General features: G+C 36.1%; 1 protein-coding gene across 1 annotated transcript in view; it reads right to left on the reverse strand.

Annotated features, from left to right (window-relative positions):
- LOC123248987 (polypeptide N-acetylgalactosaminyltransferase 11) overlaps positions 1-20,069 on the reverse strand; it is a 53,600-nt gene that overhangs the window by 21,827 nt on the left and 11,704 nt on the right. The window contains exons 5-9 of the mRNA XM_044677924.1: positions 15,745-15,870; positions 12,697-12,946; positions 11,354-11,471; positions 5,376-5,528; positions 1,903-2,121 (exon numbers count right to left, since the gene is read on the reverse strand). Of these exons, the coding sequence (XP_044533859.1) occupies positions 1,903-2,121; positions 5,376-5,528; positions 11,354-11,471; positions 12,697-12,946; positions 15,745-15,870 (866 nt within the window). The remainder of the gene's footprint in view (positions 1-1,902; positions 2,122-5,375; positions 5,529-11,353; positions 11,472-12,696; positions 12,947-15,744; positions 15,871-20,069) is intronic.

Below are 20,069 nucleotides of genomic sequence, written 5' to 3' on the forward strand. Positions count from 1 at the left end.
GAAGGGGAAAGGAGGAGCATGAATCATGTAACCATGTCAAAAATGAATATTAATAAATGTTAAAAAAAAAATATTAAGCAGCCCTGGGGTGGCAAGGAGGAAAATATCTGGGGTACAAATGAGGAAACATGGAACACTCCCTTCCCTGCTGAGGCCCACAGTCGGGCTTTGGGGCAGTCTTCAGATCTGTGCACTAAGGTTTAACAAAACACTGACAACAAGCTGGAAGAAAGCAACCAGAATGGAGATGGACTTCAAGACCCTGTCACAGGAAGATTAGGTAGAGGACCTGAGGCTACCAGGGTAAGTTTTGTACGTTGGCTTCTTTTCAAAGTGACCTTTTAAAAAATACTCCAGGGGGCAGCTGGGTAATCAGTGGATTGAGAGCCAGGCCTAGAGATGGGAGGTCCTAGGTTCAAATCTGGCCTTCCCAGCTGTGTGACCCTGGGCAAGTCACTTGACCCCCATTGTCTACTCTTACCACTCTACTGCCTTGGAGCCAATGCACAGTATTGACTTCAAGACAGAAGGTAAGGGTTTAAAAAAAAATATTCCATTCCATATTGCTGAAGAGAACTGCAAGTCACTCATCTGGGGGACTAGTGAGACAATAAAGTCATGTTCTCCAACTCCATGTGGGCCCTTACCTCATACCTATCAGATTGGCTAGTATGATAGGAAAAGAAATGACAAATGTTGCAGAGGATGTGGGAAAATTGGGACACTAATACACTGTTGGGGAAGTTGTGAACTGATCCACCCATTTTGGACAGTAATTTGAAACTACACCCAAAGGGCCATAAAACGCTGCATACTCTTAAACACAGTAATACCATGACTAGGTCTATATCCCAGAGACTTTTTAAAAAGAAAGGAAAAAGATCTATAGGTACAAAAATATCTAGAGCAGTTCTTTTTGTGGTGGCAAAGAATTGGAAATCAAGTGGATACTCATCAGTTGGGGAATGGCTAAAATAAATTGTGATGTAATACTACTGTGCTATAAGAAATGAAGAGCAGGATGCTTTCAGAAAAACCTAGAATTATATGAATTGATGCAGAATCAGGAGATTGTTAGATATACTAACAGCATACTGTACAATGATCAACTATGAATGACTTAACTATTCTTAGCAATTTAAAGCTCCAAGTTAATTCCAAAGGACTTACGACAAGAAGTGCTATCCACCTCCAGAGAAAGAACTGATGGAGTATGAATACAGACTGAAATCTCTACTATTTTTTTTGCTTCATTTTTTCATGATTGGGGGGGGGGTGTGCTTTCATAACATGACTAATACAGACATATATTTTGCGTGACAGCACATGTATAAACTACATCAAATTGCTTGCCTTAATGATGGAGAGAATGTGAAACTTAATATTTAAAAATGTCAAAAACAGTCTACATATAAGTGGAAAATATATATACCGCATATATAAAAACAAATAGAATGGAATACTACTGTACTAAGAAACAATGAAATCATTGGTTTCAGAAAAACATGGGAAGACCTGTATAAACTAATAAAGAAGTGAACATAGCCAGAACAATTTATTCAATAAAAACACACACTATAAAAAACAAAACAATTTTAAAAGCCTAAAGAACTTTAACAATGTAATACTCAACCAAAATAGGAACACTGGAACAAAGTAGTCTTTAATCCAATAAAATGCAGAATCCTTAATGATAACTGTGTGACTCAATCCTTGTACTTAATTTCAAAGGTCACAAAGACCAGGCAGATGAAATTCCCATGCAAAGGATTTAATGAAAGATAAAGATCTATCTGGACTATCCCCAGAATTTATCCTCAGAATATTTATGGCAGCCAGTGGGCATCTAATTTAATTTCATTTCATTCAAACAAAGCTATAACAATGGGGTGACTTCCTTACTCGTCCACGTTGCAGAATTTTGGGTCGTTTGGGTCCCCTGTTAATAAAAACAGGTTGTTGTGGTTTGGCGTTGGGGCCAGATAGCTGCATCTCTGGGTAGATATTATCCAAATACCATTTAAATGATTTACAGCCCAATTTTTTCCTCAATGCAATCCGTTCACTGATGTTTCCATAGCTTTTAAGCTTCAGCTCTGGTCTCAAGGAAAAATACTGCTCCTAAGTTGGGAAAAAAAAAAAGATTTAATTCCTCCTTAATATCTATTCAGTAACTATTTTTCATTTTTAAAATGCTACTTGAAACAGTATCTTTTAATTATAAATTGAGAGAAGAGAATAGTCAACCAGCAAATTATAATTCCATATGTTAATACATTTTAACCTCTACCAAAATCCTTTTCCTCAAGCTGACATAAAGGTAATCTTAGGTTCTCAAACACAATGTTAACAGAACATAAACTCTGATCTGTTCTACTAAGCAAGAAATCTTTCTATTTTCTGAAGACCAGGTAGGTAATTATAGAGCTGCTCTACATCAGACATTTGACTAAAAGGTAAGAAAATTTGGAGATAATGTCAATACATTAAACAGATAAAAATACAATATAATTCTCAGTTCTGTGTTAGGTAATTTGAACTTCAGCATTAATGGTGATATGCTGGAAAGAAGAGAGAGGATGCTAAGAATTATAAAGTTGTTAGTCGACAAATATTATTTTAACTACTGGTACACTTACTATGTCTGTCCTATGACCAAACAGACTTCTATATTAGTAGAGAAATTCTCACTATAAATAAAACCAGAAGATATAAAATTGCATCAACGAAGTTCATAGTTCACAAAGAATGAAGAAGCAAATACGATCAAGAAGAATTTGACAAAGTGTTCTTAAGTCAACATATCAGTGATTTCAATTCAGTGGTGAACAGAAGGAAAGGCAGTGAAAAATATAGAGGCCAAAGGCTTGTAGACTACTCCAAAACCTCAAGAATGCGTATCATAATTATTTTCTTTAAGAAGAGAATTGGGAGGGGGGGTGGGCAGCTAGGTGGCTCAGTGGATTGAGAGCTAGGCCTAGAGATGGGAAGTCTAGGGTTCAAATCTGGTCTCACACTTTCTAGCTGTGTGACCCTGGGCAAGTCATTTCATCCCCATTGCCTAGCCCTTACCACTCTTCTACCTTAGAACCAATACACAGAATTGATTGTAAGACAGAAGTTAAGGATTTAAAAAAAAAAAAAAAGAAGAGAGCTGGAAGGTGTTAAATATGGACCAAAATGAAATTAACTATATCTTGATAAGAAACAACTGACTATCAATGAAGGACCCATTAAGATCATTGATTGATCAAGAAAAAGGTCAAAATCAATTTCAAATTAGAAAAATAGAGATGTTAAGTAAATTCAGTTAGACCTATTTAAATAATGCTTTTTATTCCAATTATCACAATTTCTGAGAAGTCTAACCCAATATCAAAACAATCACCACAACCAAGAGGACAAAAAAGACATATAGCTTTCTCCATCAGCAAATTCTAGCTCTCCTTGCCAAGAAGAAATATTTTATTCATCCAACCTCCCACTTCCCACTGCCCACTCTAGATTAGGTCTTTCTTTCTGCCCTTCTGAAGTGATTATCAGGCCATGGAGCCCTGGTCTCTGCCCTGCAGCTGCATCCTCTTATAAGTACCAAGAACTACTATTTGAATATCATCTCTGAGGTGTCAGAGACTCTTGTTTTTCTATTTGTATCCCTAAAGCTCAGCATAGCATTTGGTACAGGGTAAGCACATAAATGCTTTTTCATTCATTCATAGACAAAGGCAGATTAAAAAGTAAGTTGTTTTTCAAAAATGTGGCAAAGAAGAATTCCAGAAGCTAATAAAGATTATCATCTTAAAAAATATCAAAACATATTTGAAGGAAAAACAAGGACCTGGTATGAAACTTAGCTAAGAATTACATCATTCCAAGAACATTTACAGATGAAGAAAGGACAATCAAGTCACGTATCCTGTCTGGGTCTTAGTTTCCTCAAATGTAAAATGAAGAAATTGAATAAGATAACCTTCAAGGACCCTTCTAGATCTCAATGTTCAATCCTGTGCAAAACAGAACTGAGATGATGATGCTCCTAGGAGAATTTCTTTTCATCAGCAATGAGTTGAACCACCACATTTTTTTGGACTATACCAAGTACTTTGTCTTGGCAATGGCACACTGCTGAGGAGGCTGTTGCTATTAACATAGGTGTGCAATAAGGATGACAGGTAGTTGTGTGAGGGAAAAGAAGGAAAGGATAGGATGGGAGGAATACTGTGGAGGAAGAAAGCACAAATTTAGCCAATGTTTGGATTTGTGGGGTAAAGGGAAACTAAGGGGTCCAGAATAATGCTGAAGTTACAAACCTCAGAGACTAGAAGGATTATAGTACTTTTAAAAAAATGGGTTTTTTTTTCCCTCAATTGCTGGTAAAATAATTTTTGGCCTCTTTTTTTCACATTTTGAGTCAAATTCTCCCTCTCTCTAAGACAGCAAGGAATGGGATATAGATTTTACATTTGCAATCCATATTAGTTATTTTGTAGAAGAGAACTAAAAAAAAATGAAGAAATAAAGTGAAACATAGGATTGAAATACTTTCAACAGAAACAGAAAAGTTTAGAAGATAAGGTTTTGTCCCTCAACCTAGCACAGTGTTTGGCTTTTAGCAGATGCTTAAGAAATACTTATCAAATGATTGACTAACTAGGAGTTATCTACATAGTATGGATAATTGAAGCCATAGGAGTAGATGAGATCACTAGTAACAATATTGAGAGGGTAAATAAGGGGTTCAGGACAAAAATCTTGGGGCACATTCACAGCTGGGTGGAGTGATATAAATGAGGAGGCAAAAAAGGAAACTGAGGCAAGCAGGCAGGTAGGTAAAAGTCAGAGGAAATACTATCTAGTTAGAGGAGGTTGTCAATAGTATCAAATGCTGAAGAAAAGACAAGAATGAAGAGGATTGAGAATCACCATATTAATTCAATCCTTAGTAATGATCCTTGGCTTTGTTTTTCCCACCTTGATCCCACCTTTTCTGAGGTATAACAAAAACTATCAAAATTACTTTTTTACAGAGAAAAAAAATTTCCATGACAAAACAAAATATTAAAAATTCAAAAATCAGCAAAATATTAATTAATAAAGTTAACTAAAATTCAAAGTGGACACGATAACTAAATTAGAGCAATCACTACCCTGAGAGAGTGTGATACCATGAAAAGAGGGTTAAGTTTGAATCCAAATGACATGACTACCAATCCCTGTCTCTGCCAACTCTGACACCTTCGACAAATCCCTTAACCTTTCTGTGACTCAATTTCCTCATTCGTAAAATGAAAGGATTAAACCAGATGACTTCTATAAGGTCCTTTTAATTAAACATCTGATCTCTTATTCTTCAAAACAAGAAATGTAATTCTCACCTTATATTCATCCAACCAGACATGAGCCAGGCGTAAAGAGTTATGTGTCATGGTGTCCTGGCCTTCAGGAGATCCATAAGGACGCCTTTTACGGAAAATGTGTCCTACTCTAGAGCAAGGGATGATGAAGAGCTTGCCCCCACACATCCAGATCTAAATAAAAGCAAAAAAGAAATGAACATATTTTTACTAGTTATATGCAATTAATATAGTAATTTTCTCATTACTGACAGATTTTGCATTATGTCAATAGACACTTCCCAATAGACACCCAAACATTCTACAAAATACATTCCCTGAAAAATAGAAAGCAAGAACTAAAATAACATGACTCTGACAGACTAGTGCAGTTCACATTCTACTCCTGTGGCTGATCAATTAACAGAAAGAAAGGATGTAGCCTTTAACTTTAATAGTTTGGTACTATTTATGCCTAGCATATTGGGCCTAAGTTTGTGGCCTCTTGGTGTTATTTTTATTTACATCATTGAACTAGTAAATGAGTCCATTCATGAGATTATAGTAGCCAGAACCAGGAGAGGGGCTGTGTGAACAGAAATCAAGGGAGATATTGCAAAGGAAGAATTTACAACTGAACAGATATGAGATGACACTGACAACCATGACGTTAACAAGTGGCATATGTAATTCTGTAAAGTTTGTTAAGTATATTTTTGTATTACATCATTAGAGCCTCACCACAATCCTATGACTCAGATGCTACAGGTATTATTATCCCCATTTTACAGAAGAAGAAAAAAAAACAAGATTTGAAGAAATTAAATAATTTGCCATAGGTTATACAACTAGCAAGTGTAGAAGCAGGATCCAAATTTATGCCCTGAATCTGGACTTCACTTCCTGACTTGCTCTCTCCAGTCTGTTCTCACTAACCTTCCTTTCTCTCACAGGATGACATTTCCCATTTTCCTGCCTTTCCACAGGCTGTCCATCCTCATGATACCTTCCTCACCTCTACCTCTTAGAATCCTCTTCTTTCCACTTGAGGGTCCCCTCCTGCATTACAATCTTCCTGATCCCCCAGCTAATAAGACTTGTCTTCCACAAAATCACCATTTTTAAAAGCGTTCAATATACAATCAATTCTCATAATTCATGGTAGTTATGCTCTATGAAGTTATTGCAAACAAATAATTAGCAAATACTGAACCATTGCACCCACAGGAAATACAGTTATGTTCCTACAAGCTTCTGGTGACGATGTTGAGCCCTTTCCAAAAAGGCCTCCCAATGGATCAGTCAATTCCCTCTTCCCTTTTTGGGGATTTACCATATTGTTGATTGATCAACATTGAACTCAGAGCCAATAGCCCAATGACTCCTTCCTGAATGAAGTTCATCTAATACCATATTTTCTTGGTAAGAGCCAGCACAGCCTTCTAGTGCTTAGGAACCCGAGACAGCACTTCAGCTCTACACTTGAGGGTCATTTTAAACAGAGAAATCACCAACAAAAAGTACCAAAAAATATTAAAAATGCGACTATGTAGAATGCAAAAAGGAAACTTGTTTACATTCTGAGCACTGAAACACGAAGGCACACAGTACTGCCTTGTTTAATCTCAGCTGAAGTGTGTGCATTTGCTGCTCATGAAAGCCCCAGGAGTATTGATTTTGGTGTTTCAAATTAATTTTAGTAAGTAGACAATTTTGCAAATACAAAATCTGTGAGTAATTGGGATTGACTATAATTATACATGTATATGTTCAGTCCCCCACTAAAATATAAGCCCTTAAATGGATAGGTGGATCTCATTCTTGTCTCTATAGCCCTTGCACATAGTGAATTGTTAATAGAAGGTTTACTGACTGATTCCAAGTCAAGCACTCTATGCACTTTCCAGAAAGAGACAAATAAGGAAGACAGAGGAATTAACACTGAAGTTTTGGGTTTGAGTGAATAGGGAAATGGCAGTGCCATCAATGGGAGAAAGAGGTGGTTTAAGTGGGAAGATAGTTCAATTTTATACGGTGGTGCCTCTACATTTAAATGTCTCATGTAAAGCTGATTCAGTGTTAGAAAGAGAAATGGGGCTAGATAAATATATATGAGTCATCTAGAAAGAGGAAAGAGAATCTAATTCCAGCTTCTTTCAGTGTGGCAAAGCTATAGGAGAAAAATCATAAGAAAGAGAAGGACCTGAGCTAAAGAAGGAAAAGGAATTAAGAATGTAATTTTGAGGGCACTGGAATTATATACTTGGACACTGAATTTGAAGAAGGGAACAGCTGTATGACTTGAGAAGAAGAAAGAGGAAAAGAAAGAGAAAAGAAGAGAATGAGGACTTGAGAACAATTTAAGCAGAAGGCCTTGAGCGGCACAAGAAGCAGTAAAAGTCAAGAGTGAAGCTGAAGATGAAATGGAAGAGGGGAATAGAATAACTCAGACAAGGCTATTGCTGAGATGGGGAAGACATGCTGGTAAAATAAGATGAGAAACAAGGGAAAAGTTGAATGTGAGCCTCTATCAAAGCATTAACAAGGTGCTAGCGGGATGTGGAAAATTAATATTCAATTATGATATTATGTGAAATCACATTCGCCTTAAGCTTCCCAACAAACAGCCTGTAGCCAAACCTGAGGCTACTCCCAAGTACTGGCCTTTTGAAGAACTTTTTAAAAAGAACTACTTTGTTCTAAAACTGCATAATGAAGCCTTTCCCTGACCCTCCCTTGAGGTTCCCCTATCTCTTTTACTAAATAACTAAAGATTATTTGGTAAACAAAATTTCATTTGGTTAAAACAAGTCTATCAAAGCTATCAAATTGGTTTAGGACCTTCGTTCTTTTATTCAGATCTTAAAATGATTAAAGCCATGATGAAGTTTGCCCCACTTTGAAAAATAAGTTCGCCTGTCTTAGCATGAACAAAGATCAGCTTTCTGGTGAAGTAAGGAGGTGTCTCAGTCTACCCTGCTCTCTTCAAACATCCACCAATGCAGACAGTCAGGGGAGGCCCCAAAGTTGAGCAGGTTAGGCCAGTCAGAAAGAGGACTCATCTCCCTTTATAAGCAAGAAGCAAGACTCACTTGGCCTTTCTTGAGGAAGGAGGCTATTCTTTGTCTATGAGAATTACATGCCCCCATTAATAAAACAATGTTATTCTTGGAGAAATAGCCTCATTCTTTATTGGCCAAATGCTACAAAGAGTTTGTAACCACTGTTCCTCCAGAGTTGCTAGAAGCAGAAGACCTGACTTTGTCCAATGGCCAGGAAAAATTTCCAGTGACCTGAAAGTAGGTCTATATTTCTGCCCAGGCCATGTGGCTAGCTTTGTGTGTGTCCTGTATGTCTGTAATAATTATAATAATTTTGCTGGTAACATTTACATAACATCTACTATGTACTGAGCCCTTACTAAGCATTTTGCAAATATCTCCAAATTTACTCCTTACAATTATCCTGAGAGGCAGATGCTATCATTGTGCCCATTTTACAGATGAGGAAACTGAGATAAACAGAAGTTAAGTGACTTGCCCAGGAGCCCACAGCTAGTATCTAAGGCTGGATATGAATTTAGGTCTTCTTGACTACTGGCTGGGCATTCCACCCACGATGCCAACTGGCTGCCCCACTGTGTGTGTAGGCATATCTTGCACAATAGTGTAATAAATATTTGGTGAATTTAATTCTATCTACACATAATGTATAAGCCTCTGATGAGTTAATGATAAAGTTAAAGTGAACCAAGGAATATTTCTTCCCTCTCCAGTTTATTAGGGCAAACAAAGTATTCCTTGAGAAGAAAGGAAAAAGGCTTCAAGTAAAAAAAGGGAAGAACAAGAATCTGAAAAAGCAGAAGGAAATCGTTGCCTGTGTCAAGAAATTGGAGCATGAAAAAATGTAAGAGAGGAAAAAGGACTAAAGCCATTCCTCAATAGATAAGAGGTTAAAAGACAGGAACAAACACTTCTCAAAAGAAGAACTGCAAACTATTACCAACTGTATGAAAAAATTCACCAAAATACTATTAAAAGGAATGCAAAACAACCCTGAAGTTTCATCTCATACCCAGAAAACTGGAAAAGATGACAAATGATGGAAATAAGACTGCAGGGATTGTGGGGGAAATGGACCCAATAATGCAATTTTGGTGGAACTATGAGGTAGCAAAAAAATTAGGGAAAGCAAGTGGTAATTATGCAAATAAAGAAACTAAAGTATTCAGATCCAGATTCCACTGTCAGCCACAGATCCAAAGGAAATCAATGCCAGGAAGAAAGCCTCTGCAGACACCAAAATATTTAATGCAGCACTTTTTATGGTAACGAAGAATTGGAACAAAGTAGATGTCCAATGATCCCATTGATCAGGGAATGACTAAACAAATCATGTACATAAATATGGTAGAATATTACTGTGCTTTAAGAAATGATGAATATGAAGAATACCAGAGACATGTGAAAGACTTGTATGAATTGATGTAAAGTGAGTAAGCGGAACAACAATAAAAAACCAAAATACACAAATACCACAATAATAAAAATTGGAAAGAACCACAAAATTAATGTTAATTTAATCAAAAACTAATGTTCCAAAATTACAAAAACAAGCATGTCCACTACTACACATAAGTAGGAGGGTCACAGACATGGAATGTTGCAGATATATATATACATATATATATGTTTTTTTATGTGTTTAATGGTTTAACTTTTTTTCTACTTTTACATTTTTAAAAAATGCTTTATCATATGGAATAGCTCTCTCAGAGAAGAAATACTGAAAAGATACAGGTAGAAATTTAGGCAAAGTTAAAACAAAATATATCAATAATAGGAGGCTTTTCCCAAAAAGGAAGCACATTGTAAGAGGTCAACAAATGCTCTTTCATTCTTTTTGCATCTGTAAAATGGGGGTGATAATTCATGTGTATCCATCATGATGCTGCCTCACCCAACCTGTTTTGAAACAATGATATTCATTATGGAATCCCTAAAGCCGTGTTGGCAAGCCTATAGCAGGCATGCTGGAGCTTGCCAAAGGGGGCTGCTCCCTTTCTATCCTATATCCTACGATTCTATACTTTTCTCCCCCCAATGTCTTGGGCACTGACATTCTTCATACCTGAAATTTTCTTGCCCATCATCTACACCTGCTGAAATTCTACCCATCCTTTAAAATCTAGTTCAAGTGTTACTTCCCCCTGGAGCCCCTCTAGCTACAAGTAATTTTTCTCTTCATTTGACCTCTTAACTACACTTTAATTGTACTTCTCAATCATTCTTTACATTAAATATATTTTTTTATTTGCAAACATGTCTTATCACCCATGGTAACTCTAATTTCTTCATGGGCAGGAGCTATGTCTGGTTTCTCTTTCTATGATTCACATACAGGAGGTGTTCAATAAATACAAGACAAATGGATGAATGAATTACAAACTAACTATAAATGATGCCAAGCAAAACTAATACTCAGATGAAGAAAAAAGTTAAAATAATGTTCACATTAAAGCTTTCTGAAATTATATTTGGTTTAATTTTCCAATTTTTAAGAAATAAATCTTTGGTAGATTCAATTGACATATTAAATAGTCAAAGATGCTTCAGGTGTAATCCAAGTATACTACAGTTAATAATGTGTATTAGATATAAGGGAGGGAGGAAGGGAGGAAGGAAGGAAGGAAATTATATGCTAATCACATTAAAAATACTATCTCATTTGATCCGCTGGGAGATAGGTGCTATTATTACTCCTATTTTACCTTTGAGAAAACTAATGCTTAAGTTTATAGGTTAAATGACTTGCCTAAGGTCATACAACTAACAAGTGTCTGAGGCCAAATTTGAACTCAGATCTTCCAGACTCTAGGGCCAGCACTCTATCCATTGAACCACCTAGTGACTTCCAATGAGAAGTTATACAAAGTACTGATATTAGAAACTGCTGAAAACTAGATAGCAACTTCTTTGTCTATGATGTTGACATTTTAACATATATAAAATGTGAATTACCCTAAATGAGATTTCTAAATTTTCACCTCCCCAGATATCCATGCCACTGTCATACTGTCCAAGTTCATTGAAATAACGTCTATTCATAGCAAATAAGCCTCCCGCCATTGTAGGTGACCTAGAAGAAAGAAATAATCATCACTTTGATTCCATACATATGATTATTTTGGAAAACTTTTCTTTTCAAATCAGCATAATTTTGCAGCATCTGTCTCTAATAAAACTAGAAAGCTACTATAGAACCACCTGGCAGCACTGGTACAATTATTGTCCAGCTCTACGGTTACTGTATGATAATGAAGCATAACTGACTTTTCCAATTTTTTTTATTATAAACATTTTAAAAGAGATCTTTCTAAAATGGAATATACTTCATTTCTTTTTAAAAATAATACAACAACCTTTAACCTTAATGACACACGATTTCCCTGTAGGGTAGGTACTATTGTACTATTCTCTAACATTCTCATGCACTCAGATCTATTGGGACCTCTCTATAATATATGACCCCGAACTTTGGATTCTTCTGATTTTCATACTTTTTCTGTTTCTTCCCCACTCACCATCAGGCTATCAAGTGTCATTTCTTGCTGCTGCCATATTGTGCCTGCTTCTAGGAACTTGTCCCTTTTAATTTACCATTTCTACTCTGCCAAGGGCTGAGAAAGCAACCAAGATGGTCAGAATGAGCTCTAAGACAAAGAAAAAGAGAGTAAGGTCCTGAGGCAGTTTCTAGGGTTTCAGTGCATGGACTTCAGGACATCTTTTGGCTGCTCCCAAGACTTTTTTGCTTTACTTCATGCTTTTTTTTCAACTGTGTTCTAGGGAAAAAAAGCTGCAGGGTAAACCACCTTTTGCATGTGTTTGTTCTATACTCCTGCATAACTAAAATGGCTTAATAAACAAGTAAGTTATATAATAATCCTGATCCACTAAACTACAAGTCATGGACAATTAGTTGGGCTTGGCAAAGGCATAAATTTTTTAAGGACTTCAGGAATTTTGGTCACTGATTAACATATTCATATGGACCCAAGTAAGAAGTCCAAATTCTGCAAGTCAGACATTTGCAAAGCTAAGTAAGTACAAATATCATCTGAATGTTTTAGAGTATGATCAGATGTGCATTTTGAATATACACACAAACAGCTCAAAACCTGCAAGGTCTTCTGTCACGTGAAGTTACTAAATCTCTCTGAAGACAAACACAAGGGATTTCAGAAATACAAAATGACTACCTGCCCACATTTGCTGCTAGTACTGAAAAACTAACTATAAAGTACTTCATCTTTTGCCCTATAATGGCATATTCCAAGTTTTCCAATCTTAAGGTCAAAACTTACTTGATTGGTGCAATAGCTCCTTCTGGTCCTTCTAACTCAGAAAAGGGAACAAGATCCCATTTAAAGTGTAGACCCCAGTTGAATCCTCCACGTACAATAGGAGATGAGCTGTACATGAGGGTATCAGCACTGATAATATCAATCACAGGGCATACCACCGTCCTACGATCTTCTTGAATTGGAACTAGCAATGGTTGTAGCCACATCTTGTTCACCTCACAGTGACTGTCTAGGAACACAAGAACTTCTCCTGGGAAGGTAAAATTATAATGCTCCAATAGCTTTTAATATTATCAATATCATAACATTATTATTACTACTACAATAATTTAATAACTAATTCTAGTTCCAGCCCAAGTTAAAATGAATGAAATGCTAAAATTTCATATTCTAAAATATAAATGTCACTCTTTATTGCTCAAAATCTAATTCTAACTCATTAATTTACTACCTACTATAAACTAGGAGGTACTATATAATCTAGGAACATTAGTCAAAAACTCATCCTAAATGGTGCTATTGGAGGAATTTAATTAATATATAATATTAAATATATATTTTATATTTATGTAAATGTATAAAAATATATAATGATATAAAAAATAAATAACAATAAATATACCTTTCATTCTTAAAAACATGAAGGTACTGAACATAATTTAACTTTTTTTTAATGATGCTGAGTCATCATAATGAATACTGTCCTACGGCCTCCTATAACCTAATACAAAGTATCAGCTTTTAATACTTCTCCAGAAAATCCTGAGGATCAAATATGCTTCCCATACCCACATTATTTTTTTAGAGTTTCTTTTCTCTCCTCCCTCATAACTAGTTCTGCCCCTCATAATAACATGCCATCATTTTTCTTCCTCCTCCCATCCACTTGTCTTTCTCTAACCCCTTTCAATTTATTTTGGCTTATTGCTGACTTTTTTCTATCCCAACTTCTGTCCCCATCCCAATACTTGCCCATCTTTTATAACAAAGAAAAATAACCAACAAAGCAACCATACCTGACAGGGCAAGCAACATTATGCTCTTGGCATGCCCCAGCTCCTCTAACAAGAGAAAGGAATCATCTGCTCTTCCAAGACCAAAATTGTTCAGCGTGATTAACATGAGGTTTAGTTGCTTTTACTGCTGTTTTCATTGACATTATTAGAGTCACTTTAAACATTTTCCCCCCTGGTGTTCTCTTTATTTCCCTATGCTTTGTAGCTCTGTGCTGGAGAGACTTAGCTTTTCTAACCATTAGCAGCTGAAGACAGTGCTCCTTTCTTTCGGTCAACAACCTACCAAGTGCATTGCATCTTCCTTTATTTTCTGTATTTTTTTCCTCTTGTACTGATGCAAAATTTATAAATTCATATAAACTCCAGGTGCACACTATTCAAATTAATTGCTATAGAAATATTTCAGCTGTAAAATAATTCATTAGTGCCCATGAATCACTTGTGTGCTGAAGGATTTTTAAATCAACTGAATGAGAATGTAAAAGAGCAAACAATTCAAAAAGTGTCACAATTGTTAAAAAGGTAAAATATTCAGCATATGTATTCTCCAGTATGAAATGAAATACATTCAAGCTAGGTTCCTGGAGCAGGAGGTAAAGAAATATATACTGATATATAAGTTTTTAAAGTCATTCTTAATTTTCTATTTCATAGCTATATATTTGGCCAAATCATATTAAATTATGCATGCAATTTTTTAAAAACCCTTACCTTCCACTTTAGAATCAATACTGGGTATTGGCTATGGGGGCTAGGCAATGGGGGTTAAGTGACTTGCCCAGGGTCACACAGCTGGGGAGCATTTGAGGCCAGATTTGAACCCAGGATCTCCCGTCTCTAGGCCTGGCTCTCAATCCACTGAGCTACCCAGCTGTCCCCTATGCATGCAATTTTTGATGACGTTTTAGTATATCTTTCTTGGCAAAATTTTAAAACAGAATTTGTAAATCAAGAAAGGGAAATTGATCACTTAAAAAAAGTAAGATGGCAAAAATTTGGCACAGATCAGTATCTTACACTGTATACCAAGATAAATTCAAATGGATATATGACTTAGGCATAAAAGGTATCATTATAAGCAAATTAGAAAAACAAGGAAGAAATAATTTTTTGGATCTTTGGATATGGGTATCATATGTCAACATGAAATCTGAATGCCTCAGTTTACCACTGCCTTTTTGAGACACCCCCTTGCCAGACACACCTGTTCTGTATATAATGAAATGTTAAGTACTTTTGTTTGCTTTTGAGAATTCTCTATTGGATTTCTTCTTAGGAAGCCCAGTTTGACCTTTGCATTTGATTTGTTACAGCTGATTGCTCCCTAATACTATAGCTGCGGAATGTTAGGAGATTTATACACCTGTTTGTGGTTAGTGTAACAACCATTACGTTAGTCTCTGTAGGTTTCCCTAAAGGGTATAAAGAGACTCTCAGGTTCAGTTTCCCTTTGGAGTTAGTACTTAGCACAGTGCTTTCTCCCAGGGATATGGTTCCCAGAGCCTTTGGATCTGTGTGGTAGCCAAAATAATGAGCCTATCCCTTTTTCCTAATTAAAGAGTGGGTTTTCTGACTACTTAATAGTTCTGTATTTCCAAGTTATCACGTATATGAACAAAAACAAGGAACAGATAGTTTTACATTTGATAAAATGGACAATTTAGATTTTGTAAAATTAAAAAGCTTTTTCACAAAAAAGAATATAATTGAAATTAGAGGAGAAATAAGTAACTAGTAAAACAAACATACATACATCTCACACACACAACACAGATTTTGAGGACAGCAAATAATAAATAGGATTACCAAGATGGCCATGTAAGAATTTCTAGCTTTTACTAGTTTTATAAAGGTCAAAAATACTTCTAAGTTATGTTAAGGTCCAGGAACATCTTATATTACTCAGCTAAAAACGGGGGAGGCAGAGTAGGGCTCTATATTATAATCTATCATATACCCCTGCACTTAAAGTAGCATCTCTGATATAGAAGTCGTCATTTTCCAACAAGAAAATCACATAAATATGTTATACCTGTAGCATGAGCTGCTCCAATCATTCTTCCTCGAATCAATCCCTCTCGTTTTTCATTTCTTACCACTTGAATTTTTCCAGGAAGATATTTTTGGACATACTTATCTAGCTCTCCTTTCAAATCATCTGAAACAAGACAAAAGATTACTTATTTTGCAGATGTATCCATAGGCAGTACAACTACTGACATATTTTGATACTCATCAAATACCAAAACAAAACTAAACTTCTCAACAAATGATAGAATGTCACATTTTATAATGAACTTTAGTATCTATTTTAAAGGTAATGCTTATCCTATACTAAAAGAGATTAAAAGGGAAGAAAAGAATACATTTCCAATTGAATAAGCATGATGAATTCAAGAACTGAATGTTTTTCTCTGTACCTTTACATACCATTATTTTCATAATAATAATGCTATGATTATAGCAATTAACTAATTATTTAAAGCTGTAGACAGAAGAACAAAAATAAATATTCTAACAGACATTTGTCCCAAGAAAATACCATGATTATTCTCTAATGGGTATGCCTCCAAACAACTGAATCTAGCTCTAGCAGATAATTACTCTCTTTGAACAAATAATGAACCTGTCTATTTTTATATCAATGTGAAGCATAAACTAACACTATTCCTCTCTCACTTTATACCATGCCTCATACAATATTATATAACTTCATAACTCTATAATCCCTAGGAAGTGTGAAAGAGAATTCTTTATTATCTATCCTGAGTTCACACTAACTTAAGTACCTCACTAGATTGTGAAGACAGGATTAACTCTCCTTTGTCTACCTTTTGATTGAATCAACACAAGCTTGAACTAGGTGAAGGAGCTCCAAACCACTTAGTGAATTCACACCCTATTTAGTGCTAGGTGAGAAGCCTGCAAGATACTTCAAGAGCTCCACCCTTTTTTCTAATACAATCAGAAACTTGTGAATTCTTTTAAGAGTTCACACCCTCAGAAACTGAACCCTTTCAATGAGTATTCACCCCTCCAGCAGGTGTGAACTGATTCCCACAAATACTGCCCCCTGGGCAGTGCTAGACTATTTGGAAGCTGTGATTGGCCCCTGTGAGGAGGGGCAGGAACAGGGAGTCACCATAAAAGCAAGCTCTGAACTCAGTCTGGGAAGATGGTCTAGGAGAAGATTGTCTGAAGAGATTGTCTTCTGGAGATAGCCTTCTAACTGAGGAGAGTCTTCAAGGGAGCTTGAGGCATGGACTGTGGACTTGGAGCTTGGCTTCAATTTAGACTCTGACTCCTGGACTACTTCCTTGGGTGAGGGAAAGGCTGACTCCTTTCCTAGTTTCCTAAGAGACTAGCTTCCATCTTGGAGAAGGCCTCGTGGTTACTCACCACCAGCCTTCCTGGTTGAGAGCTTTAGGTTGTTATCCCCCTCACATTTCTCTTCTTTACTATTTCCTCTTTATTTGTAAATATTTGTGAATAAATTTTTGACTCAAAATATAATTAATATTGGCAACCACATAATTTCATAAAATTATTATCCAACTATTAAATTTAACCCTTACAGAAGGAACCATGAACATTTTCAGCTTAAGCAAACAGACCAGACCAATTGCTTCATTTGAAATTTTTCCTTATTACACTTTGAAATTTATATAAAAATATCTGGAGGCCTCATTTTTAAGACCACTTGGTCTTTTGTTCTGTTTATTATTTACAAAAATAAACAATATGCATGAATATTGAAGTAACAAGATGTTTATTGATATTTATGTATATTTTCATTTAAGTTATTACTACATACTTTACTAAAAAGTTAAGTAGAATGGTTTCTTCATTTGGTAATTATCACTCACTGAAAATATCAATATTTAACTAACTTCTAATCAAATATTCAATTATTAAATCAAATATTATTTGCATTAATTCAATGAGTTATCTAATATCATTGAGGAAAAAAACTCAAAACTTCAGCCATTCTATAATTCACTACTACTTCTTTAATTAAAAAGAAAATGGCCCCGATGAGTTTTTTAGTAAATTTTATTATAGTTTTAAAAAACTGAGTAAAAATAATCATGTAAGAGTTATAAATATCTAATATTACTAATCACATAATAGACATTAGTATCTTATGTCACTAATCAAGGAAATCTTAATCTCTGATATATCATAAATTATTCAAAAACAATTAAAACAAAAATTAGTATTTATTATACATTAGACACCATGATAGATACTGAGATAGACAAAGATCAAAGTAAAACAGTCCCTGCCTTAGAGGATCTTATGGTCTAGTCTGAAGAGACAATATTAACATATTCAGGCAAACACTAAAGATACAAAATTAACTGAAGGTGACCAAGGAGGAAGGAGGCTAACGGGACCAGGAAAGGCTTCCTATATGAAGTGACACACGCGAAGCCTTGAAGGAAACCAAGGATTCTGAGAGTCAAGGTGAGGAGGGAGCCATGCAAGGCAGGAGGGAGGCTGGGAGCCAAGTCCTAGAAGTGGTGTGTCTTGTGTGGAGCACAGGAAGGAGACGGGCTGAGCTGAATCCCATGGGCCTAGAGGAAAGCAATGTAAAATACCCTCCAGGGGCCCTGAACCACTTGTTCCTTACACAGGAAATTCCATCTTCCAACCCCCTGCCTTGCACTACTCTCTGCTGTGCCTGACAACACTTCTCCCTCACCCCTAACACCAGCTCCTGCGGCTTTCAGCCAGATTCAGCTCAAAACTCAGCTTGGGCAGGTGGCTCTTCAGGTTTGCATCTCCTTCCCCTAGGCTGGGAGCATCTCCTCTCTGGGCTGGCCTCCCACATGGACAGCCATGGCATGCTGTCTCTGCCATTGAACCCCCAGAGACTCCGTGTCCTGGCCACGAGGCACAGTGCCTGGCCCAGAAGGCATTTCAATCAGTGCTTAGTGACTTACTTCATTTAAGGCTGCAAATTAAGGCTGGGACCAGATCACAGAGGGATGACACTGACAAACAGAGGCATTTCTGTTGGATCCATGATGTTGTGGAGAGTCTCTGGAGTTGATTCCACATTATTTCACATATGGAGTCAGGCCACATTCTCATCATTTATTCAACAAATAAGGCACACATTCACACAGAGTGGACGTATTCACAATTTCTGACTATTTGGGGTTTGCTCTCTTGAAGAACTTTTCCATTATATATTTTCCATAACCAGCATTAGTTTTCTTAACTAAATATTTCCCAAATTACAAGCACTTGATTTATGAGTGACTCATATGTACATAGGGCATACTGCATGTCACCCACACCTAAACCTACCTGCCCGGTAATGTCCAGGCTGTCCTTGGACTAATGATGTCAAGTGATAACAACTCTGGGGAACTATTTGAACTGTGATAATATCTTCTCCTTTTTAACCCCCTGAAACTGGGCACAGAAAGAGCCTTTCTCCCCACCTTTCTCAGCTCATAGATCAATTAGTTCTGCTTTAAAGCAAATTCTTGCTTACAGATTTACATATATGTAAATATAAACACACATACATACTTCATCCCTTCTCTCTTGTCCAGTTACCTGAGGAAAATATCTCTTCTATGAACCAAAAATCAACCCTAATTATGGATTTTTTTAAAAAGTAAAATATCTATATCAAGGAAAATGAAAGCCAAAAGTTTTCAAATAAGTTGGACATAATTAATAGTATGATTAATTATACCCTTGAAACTGTTCAAGAATTCCCTTCAGAATATCCATAAAAATTTATATCTACCTTAAATTTAGTTGGAAGACATAAGCCCTTAGAGATCACAGACCAATACCTTCCTCATATTATTCTATTTTTTCTCAAGCAGCATCACTGCAATTAAAGAGAAAGTATCTCTTACTTGATGTTACTACTATGTTTGGGTTCTTTTTTTGGGGGGGGTGCAATTATGGGGTTTTTTTGACTCTTACCTTCCACCTTAGAATCAATACTGTGTATAGGTTCCAAGAAAGAAGAGTGGTAAGGGCTAGGAAATGGGGGTCAAGTGACTTGCCCAGGGTCACACAGCTAGGAAGTGTCTGAGGCCAGATTTGAACTTAGGACCTTCCATCTTTAGGTCTGGCTCTTAATCCACTGAGCTACCCAGCTGCCCCTTACTGTTATGTTTTTTTAAATTATTTCTGTAGTTTACATGGCATCTGTATGGTATTTAGTTTATTATGGCTTAAAATAAACTTCTGAGGGCTAGTCAAGAAGTTAACCAATATTTACATAATTGTATCATGGTAAAATAATTATAAATTCCAAATAAGCAATTCATAAATGACCTTTGAAACAAACTGATTTTTAAGTTGAAAACAGCCATATGCAAACTG

This window comes from Gracilinanus agilis, chromosome 5 (genome assembly GCF_016433145.1).
Source record: "Gracilinanus agilis isolate LMUSP501 chromosome 5, AgileGrace, whole genome shotgun sequence".
NCBI lineage: Eukaryota > Metazoa > Chordata > Mammalia > Didelphimorphia > Didelphidae > Gracilinanus > Gracilinanus agilis.